Genomic DNA, 14,146 nt, shown 5'->3' on the forward strand with positions numbered 1-14,146 from the left:
AAAGGGTGTTGCCTTGTATGGCAGCTGTAAACTGATTTGCACGACAACATCTGGGGCTTTTTGACTTTCACTCAAAATCTTGTCACGCAATTAGGGCTGGGCCATATTATACCGTTCACGGTAATACCGGTATAATGTTAGGCAACGATAGGAAAATGAAATATCGCGATAGAATGGGAGTAAAACGCGCATGCGCAGTGCCTTTGTTTTCATACGCACATGGCCGACTGTTGAGGAACCAGAATTGGTTTGTAAAAATGGTGCAACTTCCATGATGTGGAACTGGTTTGGTGTTTGTCCGTCAGATACACAACAAAGCACATTTTTTTGCAGAACATGCAAGCGGCCGTTGTTATTGTCGTATTTGTCGGACTAAGATGCTCTTAAATCTGGGAGTAATCTGGGTCCCAAACTCCGTATATTTGACTTCAGGTCAAACAACACTGCAGCATCACTGAGAGTTGAAAACTGTCTAAATTATTTCATCTTTAATAAAACGATCAGCATTGCTGCTTTACCAGGTGTAACTATGAAGTTTAACTTCCAGGCATCCATGAAAACAAAAGTTATTACATTTAACGGAGTTAGAAGTTAGCAGGAAGCTAGCGGAAGTTAGCTCGCTAGTTTCGCTAGTTACCTAAGCATGATATAGCATGTTCTGACTGAGAGATTTCTGAAAAAATTCAAACGTACAGCTCTGCTATCACTTCCAACATAAATGAAGACAGGAAACTAAACAGTGGTGACGTTTGTAGGGTTACTGAAGTTGGGCTAGCTGGTATATAATGATGTGCTACGTGATCACTAGCGACACAGCTATGTTAGCATAACATAAGCAGTGAAGCTGGAGGACGAACACTAACACTTTTCCACTTATAAAAGTTAACGTGAAGGTTCTTCATGGTTAGAGACAAATGCAATCGCATGGCAGGATGCTGTAAACGGACCAAACTTCAGTCAGGAGAACAACTGAGATAATCCATCCACAATACGAGGTTAGTCATTAATATACTGCAACAACATGGGAATAGATCAGCTGCCAGAGAATTCAACATTAATGAATCAAAGGTACAGAAGTGGAGGAAGCAAGAAGAATGAGTTTAATAAAGTTTGATTTATCTGACTGCTTTGTTTCGCTTAATGTGCCTTATAATCCCGTGCACCTTATGGTCCAAAAAATACGTACTGCACACTGCAGTTTAATGTTGCAAAGCACCTCTTTTTAACTTCAGTGGATATTATACATGGTTATGCTCAGGATATGTCAGCCCATTTCTACTGGAAATGCCTTTGGGTTAAACGTTCAGCAAGGAATTTGCATTTGCACTGTTACATTTTTATAAAGCTTTAATGTACATAAAAACCAGCTTCTTGTTTAAGTGAAAATAAATGGAAGGTTGTCTTTTTGCGCTAGTAATGTTGTGGAGTTGTATTTTGTCTCGCATCAATTATATCGTCGGTTATATCGTTATCGCAAATTTTCAAATATATATCGTGATAAATATTTTTGGCCATATCGCCCTGCTCTACACGCAATGCTAATTTTGCAGTGTGATTCTCTGTGTTTCAGGTTCAGGCTCAGGTCAGCAGCTCTCTAGCTGTTGCACAGGCGCTGGCAGATGATGTCGACTGTCACGTGTTTCCATTCAGAGAGTTTGGCAAAGGACGAATCAAGAAATGCCGAGTCAGCCCAGACGCCTTCATCCAGATCAGCTTACAACTGGCATACTACAGGGTACCACATAGTGAAAGACTTTTTTCGACACACCCTGTATATGAATTGTTTTGTTAATCTCTGGCTTTACAAGCCAAGAAAACACAACTGCAGGCCTGTATTCAGTTTGTGCAACTTTTCAATCTTCCTGTGTTCCCATGAGACGACCTGTCATTAAGGATGGATATTTGTGTTGATGGTGTTAGTGAATCTGCTTATCAGGTGGAGATTTTTTCATTCCTTAAGTCCTGTGTAACTCCTTAATAACCATTTTCTTTATAATAGTAGACTTTCATCAAAATTGACTTTCCTGATCCCTGGAGTAGTTATCTCCCAGCCTTCAAAGGAAGCTTTGCCCCCTTTTTTCCCCTCTTCAATTGAAACACAATATTCTTTTTGTATTATCAAAGTGGAAAAATCCTCCATTCAGAACAGATCTGTAGCGCACACACATATCAGCTAGCATGTCCAGTTTGGCTTTTAGTGCTTCAAACCACTTCTCCCCACCTGCTTTCACTTTTCTGCTTCCAGGATCGCGGTGGCTTTTGTCTGACTTACGAGGCATCGATGACCCGTCTGTTCAGGGAGGGCCGGACAGAGACTGTGCGCTCCTGCTCCAACGAGAGCTGTGCTTTCATCACAGCTCTGGAGAGTGAAGAGGTACCGAAGTACTAAAATACTTGTTATTCATTTTTTTAAGCTTAAAGTTGAAAAAATAAAAACGAATGCAGAGTGCCAGTGTTCAAGGTGCCTGTCCAAACTTAGCTGAGTGAACCAGTGAGAACTACATTGGAATATTGCTCAAGTTCCTCAGCCGTAGGCCTAAGGTCAACAAGTTGGGTAATGGCAGAAAGGATACCGTTCATAGCGCCTCTCTGCATGCAGCAGTGAACATGAAAGTTAATGTGCCCTGCAGTGTATGTAGAACACACACTGCAGGGCACTACACTGTATTCACCAGCAATTACACACACACACACCTTTTAACACTTGGAGTGGGTCTACAGAAATCCAGCTGGTAAGCTGTGTGGATCAAACTGTTGGTCATTATGTGTTAAATCGTCCAGCAGGAGCAACATGTGTACACATCCACCCACATAGCACAGCAGTAAGTTCATAAGTGCTACTAAGTACGGACAGGACTGGTCGTGACAGAAGTTTGTTTGCTTTGACAGACAGAGGAGGAATGCAGACGCCTTTTCCAACTGGCTTCTGAGAGGCACCAGAACCTTTATCGGATGGCTATGACTGGAGCAGGAATCGACAGACATCTCTTCTGCCTTTACGTAGTCTCCAAATACTTGGGAGTGGAGTCGCCTTTCCTCAAAGAAGTAAGCCTTGGCTCTTTTCCAGAGGATGGCTACATTTAGATGTACTGATATTCATACACTGTTTGGTTTAAAAGTCCAAACAGGTTAAACGGGACCAACGCGAATGAGTTTCAGCTCTTTGAAAAGTCGTGACTGTCTTCATATGTAAACAGATTGCATTGATTTAAATGGACGTGCACTTCTTTAGCAGCATTCTTGTTGGACAAAACAAACTTGCACCAAGACACAAACACCAAAGACTCTGATGTCAGGTGGACAGAAGAAAGTGAAAGCCAGTGAACGCTCCCATATATGCCCAAGTGTGGGTGTAGCTTTCAGATCAGAACACTGTCCTGATGACGTTATGTCCTCAGGCTCTAGTTTCCAGTTATACTGCACACAGCATGCTTTGAGTAAAGAGAAAAAGGATTTCCGGTGACCCTACAGTCTTATTGATGGATTGGAGAGCTCATATCATAAATGTAGAAATTTAACACTGTCTCAGTTTTATTAATACAAACCATAAAACAATTAAGAGCGCAACAACAAAATGGAGTGTGTCATTGATCAGCTGCTTTAAAGATGCATATCTAACATATTATGAATACATGACTATTGGCTCCCTTTGTGGAATCCATATTGATCCAATAAAGAGTCGATGTATATAATCAGTCAAGAATGCAAAGCTGTCCTTCCATCCAGGCTGCAGCCTATTCCAGCTACCACAGGGTGAGGGGCAGGGTACACCCTGGACATTTTGCAGGGCTAACACATAGCGACAGACAACCATTCACCTCGGTTCTTTTATTCCTCGGGCATCCAGAGACTGCACCGGACTCAGTAGTCATTTTCACAAAAACTTTATTCATCTTTATTCATCTTCATTTAAGCATGCAATCTTCTAGAAGGGAAGACTTGCCAGGCCGTCCCTCTGCAAAATCTTCACTCCTTTGTCTGTGAAACACAGTTTTGTAGGAGCGACCCCATCATAAAACCCCCACGGTGTGCTGCAAACTGTGTCTGTTGTTACGTCCCTCTGCCGCCTCTAATCTGCTCAGTGTGTTCAGCTGGTGCTAATTGGCCACACCTAGTCAGGTGTGGATAAAAGCACACCTGAGGCAAGCTTCCCAGAGAGCTCACTAGTCTTTGCCTCGGTGGTACCAGCCATTTGAGCCAACCTGCTATGCCATTTTAAGATAAAGCCTCTTCTCACTAACACTCTGGTATTCATCTCTTTTTTTATGTTGCGGCTTTTGAGCCGACAGTGTAACACTGTCTATGTGCACGAGCACGTGAGTGCCTGTGTGCGCGCGTACCCGTATGTCTATGTGAGTGAATGTATGCGCGTACCTGTGTGTGCACACGTGAGTGTGGATGTGTGTGTGTCTATGTCTGTGACTTCCTGGGGGTCATAAAAGTAATGTCCTCACCCACCAAATTCCTTTAAAGCACATACAAAACAGAGTTAACAAACTGCAAACACTGAGACTCCCACCCAGGTATCCCCTGGGAATTTCCACTCAACATTCACTTCTCTTTGTCTCACTTTCAGTTCAAACTGGGGGGGCTCCTAGAAATCTACTCCTAAATTCGTGACACACTCAGGCCTTTATTACATCGAGGGCAGCGTCTCTACAATAATTCTACCTTCCAACACATTTCTAAACTCTCAAATAGGCTACGCATATCTTCAGCACTCACACAGAAAGGCCCCGGCCTGATGGTGGAATTGAACTCAGGACCTTCGTGCTCCGCAGCGACAGTGCTAACCACAGCGACACTCAAAAGATCATAATTAGGTTTTGTGTAATTTGGTGTCTTCTAGCTGGTCACGTCTGCTTCTGCTTCACCCCATGTTTTTCTCACTCAATCCCTCATTAAAGGTTCTGTCTGAGCCTTGGCGTCTCTCCACCAGTCAGACTCCAGTTCAGCAGATGAATCTGTTCGACCTGAAGAACCACCCAGATTTCATCTCGCTTGGTGGGGGCTTTGGACCTGTGAGTGGGCACATTTACATCTTTTAAGACAAGGAGACTAGATAATGTATTTGTGGTGGGTGGTATGTGAGGCGTTAACGCGAAACCTCGTGTCTTCACTGTCATGTCAGGTCGCTGACGATGGTTATGGAGTTTCATACATCATCGTGGGTGAAGATATGGTCAACTTCCACGTGTCTTCCAAATACTCCTGCAGTCAGACTGTAAGTAACGTCTCCGTGTCTTGGAGTTCAGAGACATCACACACTGTTGTAGGAAATCACATTTACACCAGACAATATTCTCAAGCCTTTTAAACTTGGCACAGTCTTGGAAAGAGAAGATCGCAAATCCCAGAATGGTAGTACTGGTATTCCAGTGTCCAATACCAGTAGAATTCTTGATAACAACATATTTAAACTTTAAGTTTAAGTCGTTTTAAAACATTGACACGGTGGCTGCTCATTTATTTAAAATGTTGACAACATGCTTTGATGACAAGACACAAGCTGAAATGTTAAGATGGTTGCCATGGTATCCTGTTGGTGTTATAGTGCTTTTATGGTAGCATAGCATTAGCATTTGGTGTTAGCCATTGCAGAAATTTTTGTTGACTTCTCAATGGCAGTGTCAGCTTTCTCAAACCCAATGGAGATGTGCATTTCAGGACAACATACTCTGAACTGAAACATGCTTAACTTGAATTTTTTGAACAGATCTGGGTGTTGGCCTGTTAGGTGCTTCACTAAATTGGAAGTATTTCCTCCCTTGGATCCAACCTTCCAGTCAGTAGATGACCTGCTCTACCTCCTGAGCTGTAGTCCCACCCCATGTAACACATTTGTAAACAAGATGTTTTACTGTGTGAACCCAGCATACAGACCCAAAAAGCCAGGATGTTTATCTTGGCTCTGTCAATCCTAAAGTGTTGGTTTTATGCTGACTAGTTTTTAGTTTTCCTTGGCTCAGATGGACCTTTGGATAAGTCCCTACAGTACAAGTTAGAAGTTGGTTCTCACAAAGTCAGCGGTGCCCAACCTTTTTTGCACCACGGACCGGTTTAATGTCAGACAATATTTTCATGGCCTGGCCTTTAAGGTGTCGCAGATACAACAAAATAAAATTATATGACCAAGACCAAAACTGTGTGATTGAGTAACTTTATTAGCACTGTCAAGCTGCTAATAAAATGAAATGCGCCAACAACAGTGAGAGTAATGTCCTCCTGTCTGCCCTTTGATGCTCTTCTGGTCACCATGGTAACGCATAAATATTTCTTTCAAAATAAAAACTACAACACAGGAAAAGACCCAGGGAAACTGAGTTAATGATGAAAACCATAAATTTCACACCCGAGCCTCAACTCTAGCGGCCCGGTGCCAAACAACTCACGGGCCGGTCCGTGGCCCGGGGGTTGGGGACCGCTGCTCTAAATGGTGCCAAAACCAAATCCAACTTTTACAAACATGGCCTCCTTCAGACTTCCAATCCTTTAAATACACTCAACAAAAATATAAACGCAACACCTTTGTTACTGCTCCCATTCCCCATGGGATGGACGTAGAGACCTAAAATTCATTCCAGATGCACAATATAACCATCCCTCCCAAACAGTGGTCACAAATCAGTCCAAATGTGTGGTAGTGGGCACATCTGCCATATTGAGATAATCCATCCCACCTCACAGGTGTGCCACATCAGGATGCTGATCTGACATCATGAGTAGTGCACAGGTGTACCTCAGACTGCCCACAACAAAAGGCCACCCTGGAATGTGCAGTTTTGTCTCACAGCAAAATGCCACAGATGCCACAAGCAATGAGGGAGCGTGCAATTGGCATGCTGACAGCAGGAATGTCAACCAGATCTGTCGCCCGTGCATTGAATGTTCAGTGTAGTTGAAATGTCATGCTTGAAGCCAGCTTGACACTTGTGCACCTCTCATCCTTGTATTTACACAGTAAACAAACACTTTGACTAAGGTTAACATCACACATCAGCATGACCACAAACGGTGGAGGATTTTTCATGTTTGGGATGGGTTTGTGGTTTTAAATGACAGTTGTCACTGAATTTTCACAGAATCATTTCATAAGACAGGCTATGATGTCATATATACAGGGTATGGCCATTGTTCCACGAAAGGGAAGAATGTACGCTTTCGCTCATTTTCACTTCCTTTTTAATCATCAGCTCTTCATAGTCAACACACATTCATCTAAAATCTTTTTTTTTTTTTTTTTTTTTTAAATTTCAGAATAAATGCCAAAAACAGCCATTTGATTTTTACCTGGTGATCCTCGCAATTCTGAGCCTCAATACCAAATCTTTCCGCACTTAATGTGACTGTGGGTTGATTCCAAGTGTGCAGCAAGCTTTGATGACGTCGTCAGCAACAAAAAAAAGTCTAGAAGATGAAAGGCCTTTTCAGAGGAAAACCGCATCGGATTTCCAGTGAAGTATGTGTCTGATGATGAGAAAAGGGGAACAGTCTGCAAACTAAGGACATCAATTTAGCTCCATATACACTAAGTTGCTGTATTTTATTTATTTTTTTTGTAATTTATCATCAGTGTAGAAAACTTGGTTCCTTTGCACAGCACAGGCACAACTCGTATCAGACCTAAATGTTAGTTCTGGCTCAAAATGGGTTACCTGAAATTAAGAAACCTTCAAATTTTGGGGGTTTTGGGAACAAAAAAAATGTATCTTAGGCTCTTATCTAAGCTTAAATGAATCCCAACTCACAAAAGAATAAAACCCTGGGAAGTTTCCTTTGAAAAGTCAAAAAAATATCAACAATATTTCTGTTTTGCTGGTAATAAAAAAAAAAAAAAAGCATCAACATTTTTCGAATGGGGCAAAAACACGACGATGAACCGAGCCTCACAGTGGTAACTTATTGCGGGAGTTTTCACAATAAGCGCACAATCTTGATAAAACAGAATTAAATAGTATTAAATGTTTGGATCCCTAAAATACTCAGTTTACATGATGCAAACGTGACGGTAGGGCCGGTTGAGGATACAGTGAGAAACCTTGATTTCCCTGGGCTTATCGGGAAATCAGTCTTTTTGATTAAAGGACATAATGTCTGGACTGAGTCTTCTCAGACAGAAAGACAAGACAACCTGAAAACACAACCTCTGACAGGAAAAAGCAATGACAACATTTGTTCCTGTTTTTTCTGAGAATGTTGAGATTCGTCTGATTCACTTTATGCAAGAAAAATTTAAGCATTTTCTGACAGTACTTGGGTTTTGGAACGAGAACTCGGTCCTGTTTTAAAGCAGTCTGTTATGCCCTCCAGTTCATGGAGTTGAGACTAATGTGCACCTTTTAAGGCCTATTCAGTTTTTCATCATGTGGCCTTCACATGACATACTTTTTGTTAGTCAGTCTGGTCCCTGGCCGAAATGTTCCTCAGATGAGCCTCTGGTTTTGCAGAACGCACTCATTGTGCAGTCAGACTGGAATTCGGGACATTCGGATGCCTCACACGTTGTGTCCTTTTCCCCGAGCTTTTAATGTGTGTTTTGGTGGCAAGACTGTATAAATGGGTATAGTGATTTTTAAGAAGGGGCCACATGAATGCTGGGACCCAAGGACCCTTGAAATGAAATTGAAATTAATGTATGAGATCAGTGTCTATAAACATTTTGTTCTTTTTATTTTGAAACTTGCTAAATATCCCTTCTTCATTCTAAAGAGGGGTTGACTTCTCACTTCTGTCCATGTTCTTTCTTCCTTCTCTGTGGTTTTATTTATGTGCCCAATAACACGTTTGTCTGCTTTCTACACTTCCCTTTCACTTCTCAATACTTTTTTTCTTTTTTTCCTTCCCAGGACTCTCACAGGTTTGGAGTTCAGATAAGTAAGGCTATGCAGGACATCATGGCTCTTCTCTCAGCTGATCCCAAAACCTCCTTGTCATCCAAAGGCACAGGCCAGCCACAGTCCAAGAAGCTCCAGTAAAAACAAAAGCGAAGGAAAGTCGGAGCCAAACAACAGAGAGCTTGTTTCAGAGATACAGATATTTTGTCTTCTGCGGTCTTTAGACAAAACAAACATTTACAGCAGTCTTTCACAGGCCAACAGATTAACATAACTACTGTTGTTGTTCTTTTTTTAAAACCTCCTACTCAGTGACAAAAGATAAGCCACGACGCTCCCGTACCTCATCCGTTCGGAAGCCTCTTGTGCATCAGCACTAAACACACAAACATTCTTGTATTCTGAACTTTAATAATTCAACTTTTTAAAGTTTTCTGTCAGAATATGAAAATCTGTGATCAGCAAAATATGTATTTATGTTGGGAAAAAATGGGGGCAGATGTCATCGCTCGAGGAGGAAATGTTTGGAGGCAGAGAAAGTGAGACGAATGTCCCTGATAATCGGCGGAAAGCATTAAGGCGCCCTTAATCTCACTAAAAGTGAAGAGTGCACTGACACCATTCATTACAGCATTATGTTGGAGGTTACTGTGCATGTTGGGCTTTGTTAAAGTCAGTGGACACAGAAAAGGTTGGTTTATCAGCTGGGAGTGATGGTTTCCAGTGAAAGTCTAGTCTCTGTAAACCTGGTCACTCGCTCTCCAGATAAAAGCAGTACATAAGCCTGAATCAATAATTAACAATTTAGTTTAATTTTTAAAACCGGAGAGAGAACCGACTGTTCAGCCACAAAGCACATCGCTTTATATGTGGGCGAGTTTTAGGGAAGCTTCGGGAATCAAAGCCGCATTTTAAAATGATTGTCACGTTTTATTTTTTTAAAATGCTGTTTTTAGTTTGTTTGCTAGCGTGTGGGCTTTTTCTTCACTTATCTTGCTGGTGCTTAGCCACGCTCTGCTAAGGCTTGTTGATACTTACAAAACACTGCTCATAGTAGTGCAAGTAAGAGTCCTGCATTCAAAGATCTCCTCAAGTTCAAGTATTATCAGTAAATGTGCTTTTGGATAAAGGTGGTAAAAGTGTAAAGAAAGGGGGGGAAAAGCCAACTACAACTCAGACCTCCAGACAACAAGCTTCAAAAGTCTCTTATCATTTCAAGCTTGAGATTTGGCTCTCCTCACATTCACAGGCCATCCAGTCCAAGAAGCTCGAGTAAAACGGCAAAGAAAAGTTAGACAAATATTCCTTTTAACTGTCCAGACACTGTCCAAAACACAGCTTAAGAAGACACTAACTGGCATTGAGTAAACAACGTGAGACAAGTTATTTACCAGAGGCTTTGAACTTTTGGATCAAATCCTATGTAACTAGAACAAACGTTAAATGAGAAGTCTTTGGCCCAGCTGGAAGATTTCGCGTCTGTTGTTCTTTCTTTATCGGGGAAGTGCTGAGAGCACCAGAAACAGACTGCAAAGCAAGACAGAGTGATGAGAAAACGCTGTGAAATGACCGAATGGGCGTCTCTGATGGCTCACAACATCAAGTTAGAGCTTTCAGGCTGTGTTCTGTCTGGGATCCAGGGATGTTATTAAAAGTGCAGCATTTTAAGAAGGGAACAGAACAATGATGTTCTTTGTGTCGTGTGCTTAGCGTAGCGATTAAAAAGGTGAATGTCGCTTTTGATAAATTTGTGGCTATACTTCTGTATTTTAGTAACAGTTGTTACAGGGGTTATGGGAAGGGCAAGATGGCAGCATGTGATCTACAGATGTTGACAGCTGGGAATACAGCTGTGTTTCTGTGTCTCGCTGCATTCATGTCACTATACAAAGTTATATTTGTTATCTGTTTGTGCCAGACATGATTTGTTCCTGCCAGCTGCTTGCCATTTAAGGGCAGAGTGACAGAAGTACTAACAGCCCACTTGTTATTTTACAATTTTCCACGGGACATAAAGTGGATCGTTCCCACAGAGCCTCTTCTCTGTATTCAGGTTTAAGAAACATGTTCACAAAGTGAAACTCTTTCAGTGCATTTTTCTCCAATTAGTATACTTCCTGCAGCAAACCTTGTAACGTGTCTTTTTGTTATTATTAACTGTTTCTTTCTTGGTTTTAAACGCTTTGAGGTGTTTGATGTAAAAACAAGTTTGATGCTTGTTTGTTTTTGTTTTTTTTTTCTTGACGTGTGTGTGTAACCTGGTAACACTTTTGTAACTGCTCGAGTTGTTTCATGATTTTCTTTGGTTGCTGGGTTTTGGGTTTTTTCCCCTTAGTACATCGTTTTCTTTCTAAAATGCATATAAATCTGCATTATATGCATTTGTGGACTCTGATCACCTTCCACAGATGGATCTGATGCGTTGTGTAAAATAAAATATTTACTGTCCGCACCAGCGTGTCTGTAGCTGATGTCGTATTGTTATCATAATTATGTGTTGAATTTATCAAACTGCTTAGTCCCAGCTCTGCTTTGGACAAGAAGCCCAGAAGTGCTCCAGTTTTCCGACTGGGTCAGATTCTATAATTAGAGCCGAGTCTTTATGTGTCTGTGTCTCAAAGTCACATGCCAGCTGAATAAAGATTTAAATATTTGCTACAGATGATCTGAAGTTAAGAACGGAAGCGAATTCACTGTTGTGAAAGAAGTATTTGCCTTCTTTGTGGATCTTATTTGCATTGCATCATTGCATGTTTGTCACACGAATACTTCAGATTGTCAAAATTTTAATATTCAAGGATGATTCAAGAAAATGCAAAGTGCAGATTTTAAAATGATTAATTGGTTTGTAAAAGTAGACAAATTTTATCCAAACATACCTGGCCATACATGGGGAAAAATGCTTACCCTTCTAGATAAAGAAATGCTTTTTGGTTTTTTTAAATCACGAATTAACTGATTAAATGCACTTATTTATTTAATTAACTGATTTAACTGAAAGCTCAGTTCAGTTTTGCCAGGTATGTTGCATCAAGAAATCACTGCCAAAGTGAAGTAGGCTAAAAAGAAAAAGCAACACATCTAAAGAAAAGGATGAGAAACAATCAGTCATCCAAGGGCTACAAAGCCATTTCTGACGCTTTGGGAAGTACGGTGATGGCGATGATGGTGAGGCCAGAGCCTCAGAGTTACGGCAGCAGGGTTCAGAATTTGGGTTCTAACGCAATACGTGACTTTTCAAATGGTTCCAGTGTTGTGGAAAAAGTAATTGCGGGAATTTAAGCTGTTATAAATGACTTCACCCTAAAGTCTCAAAAATGTGTCAGTCATATCTCTCACAAAGAACATTCCTATCACTGCAATCAGTTTTTGGCAAAGCGTCTTTTGTATTTCATTTAGGTAAAAAACATTATTGACATTAAAAATGTGTTTTCCTCGAAGTTTAGCCAAGATGGCAGCAAAAATTGCAACAGCATCACAGTTTTCTAAACTTACTTGACTTACTTAACAGATCAACAAGAACTGGAATGATGACAATATGGGTACAAATAGGCAGAGTGATAAAGATACAGTACTTCAAAAACAGGTCGTTTATGTATTTTATATATGCCCCCTTCATGAATCCTGTTCCCTACAGTCAATTTACTAATATAAGTAAAGATATTGGACGTAAAAACATCAGAAACCACTTTTTGGCAGCTGATCGGGAGGTTATATCTGGCATAGCTAGCATTTAATGAAAAGAACATAATGCCAAACAGTCTGGGGACGTGTCCAGACTGTCACAGAGTTCACATCCTAAAACAAGTTAACATGAAAATATTGACTTTGTGGTTTTGGAATGTGGGAGGAAGTAGCAGCACCCGGAGGTGCACTTTTCCATATTGGAGACAGTGAGCCTGCTTCACAAAATCTGTATATGTGCAGTACCAACATGGATTAATCAGAGATCTGACATGTGATTTTGTTCATACTCCAGCAAACATCACAAATGGCCTCGTGCATAGGAAACCAGGCACAGCAATAGTTTTTTCATTCATTACGAATAGCTTCCATGCTGGATGTTACCACATACAGTCTTGGTAGTTGGGACTATTCCTGGGATGGACAGATGGAGAATATGGAGGATTTTCAATGCTTGCAGTCAGTTTATTTTCTCGTTCTGTTACTTTTATTTCCATATGTTTCATGTCAAACCCTTAGAGGTGGATAGTAGGTTGTCTTAAGGCGAACCACGGAAACAAACTATCTATCTTCATTACTGATCCAGTTTTTGGCTGCAGAGATGCCTCATTGCATCCTGCTGATGTGTCTAAATTAACCCAGTCTATTATTTCACAATCACAGAGCAGTAGCGAGTCTGCAAGGCTCCATAAAATGTCAGAGCTCTGTTGAGCTAAGCATTCCTTCAACATTAACTAGTAATGACTTCATTAATTTCTTTACAAATAAAACTTTCATCCCACAGATGTAATATTATCTACAGCTACTCTTAGTACCATTGATGTTAAGTTAGACTCTTTTTCTCCAATTGATCTTTCTGAGTTAACTTCAATAATTACTTCCTCCAAACCATCAACGTGTCTTTTAGACCCCATTCCTACAAAACTGCTCAAAGAAGTCCTGCCATTAATTAATTCTTCGATCTTAAATATGATCAACCTATCTCTAATAATCGGCTATGTACCACAGGCCTTCAAGCTGGCTGTAGTTAAACCTTTACTCAAAAAGCCATCTCTAGACCCAGCAGTCTTAGCTAATTATAGGCCAATCTCCAACCTTCCTTTCATATCAGAAATCCTTGAAAGAGTAGTTGTCAAACAGCTAACAGATCATCTGCAGAGGAATGGTTTATTTGAAGAGTTTCAGTCAGGTTTCAGAGCTCAGCACAGCACAGAAACAGCTTTAGTGAAGGTTACAAATGATCTTCTTATGGCCTCTGACAGTGGACTCATCTCTGTGCTTGTCCTGCTAGACCTCAGTGCAGCGTTCGATACTGTCGACCATAATATCCTATTAGAGCGATTAGAACATGCTGTAGGTATTACAGATACTGCACTGCAGTGGTTTGTATCATATCTATCTAATAGACTCCAGTTTGTGCATGTAAATGGAGAGTCCTCTTCACACACTGAGGTTAATTATGGAGTTCCACAGGGTTCAGTGCTAGGACCAATTCTGTTTACATTATACATGCTTCCCTTAGGCAGCATCATTAGAAGACATAGCATACAATTTCACTGCTATGCAGATGACACCCAGCTCTATCTGTCCATGAAGCCAGATAACACACACCAATTAGTTAAACTGCA

The 14,146-nt window shown here is 40.9% G+C and overlaps 1 protein-coding gene across 1 annotated transcript in view; it reads left to right on the forward strand.

The window, feature by feature from the left end:
* cpt1a2b (carnitine palmitoyltransferase 1A2b) overlaps positions 1 to 11,286 on the forward strand; it is a 65,017-nt gene extending 53,731 nt beyond the window's left edge. Inside the window, exons 14-19 of the mRNA XM_026166078.2 lie at positions 1,571 to 1,735; positions 2,246 to 2,374; positions 2,890 to 3,045; positions 4,908 to 5,021; positions 5,132 to 5,224; positions 8,847 to 11,286. Coding sequence (XP_026021863.2) covers positions 1,571 to 1,735; positions 2,246 to 2,374; positions 2,890 to 3,045; positions 4,908 to 5,021; positions 5,132 to 5,224; positions 8,847 to 8,975 — 786 coding nt within the window. The 3' untranslated portion in view covers positions 8,976 to 11,286. The remainder of the gene's footprint in view (positions 1 to 1,570; positions 1,736 to 2,245; positions 2,375 to 2,889; positions 3,046 to 4,907; positions 5,022 to 5,131; positions 5,225 to 8,846) is intronic.
* Positions 11,287 to 14,146: the final 2,860 nt, after the last annotated feature.

This window comes from Astatotilapia calliptera, chromosome 4, assembly GCF_964374335.1.
Source record: "Astatotilapia calliptera chromosome 4, fAstCal68.1, whole genome shotgun sequence".
Classification (NCBI taxonomy): Eukaryota; Metazoa; Chordata; class Actinopteri; order Cichliformes; family Cichlidae; genus Astatotilapia; species Astatotilapia calliptera.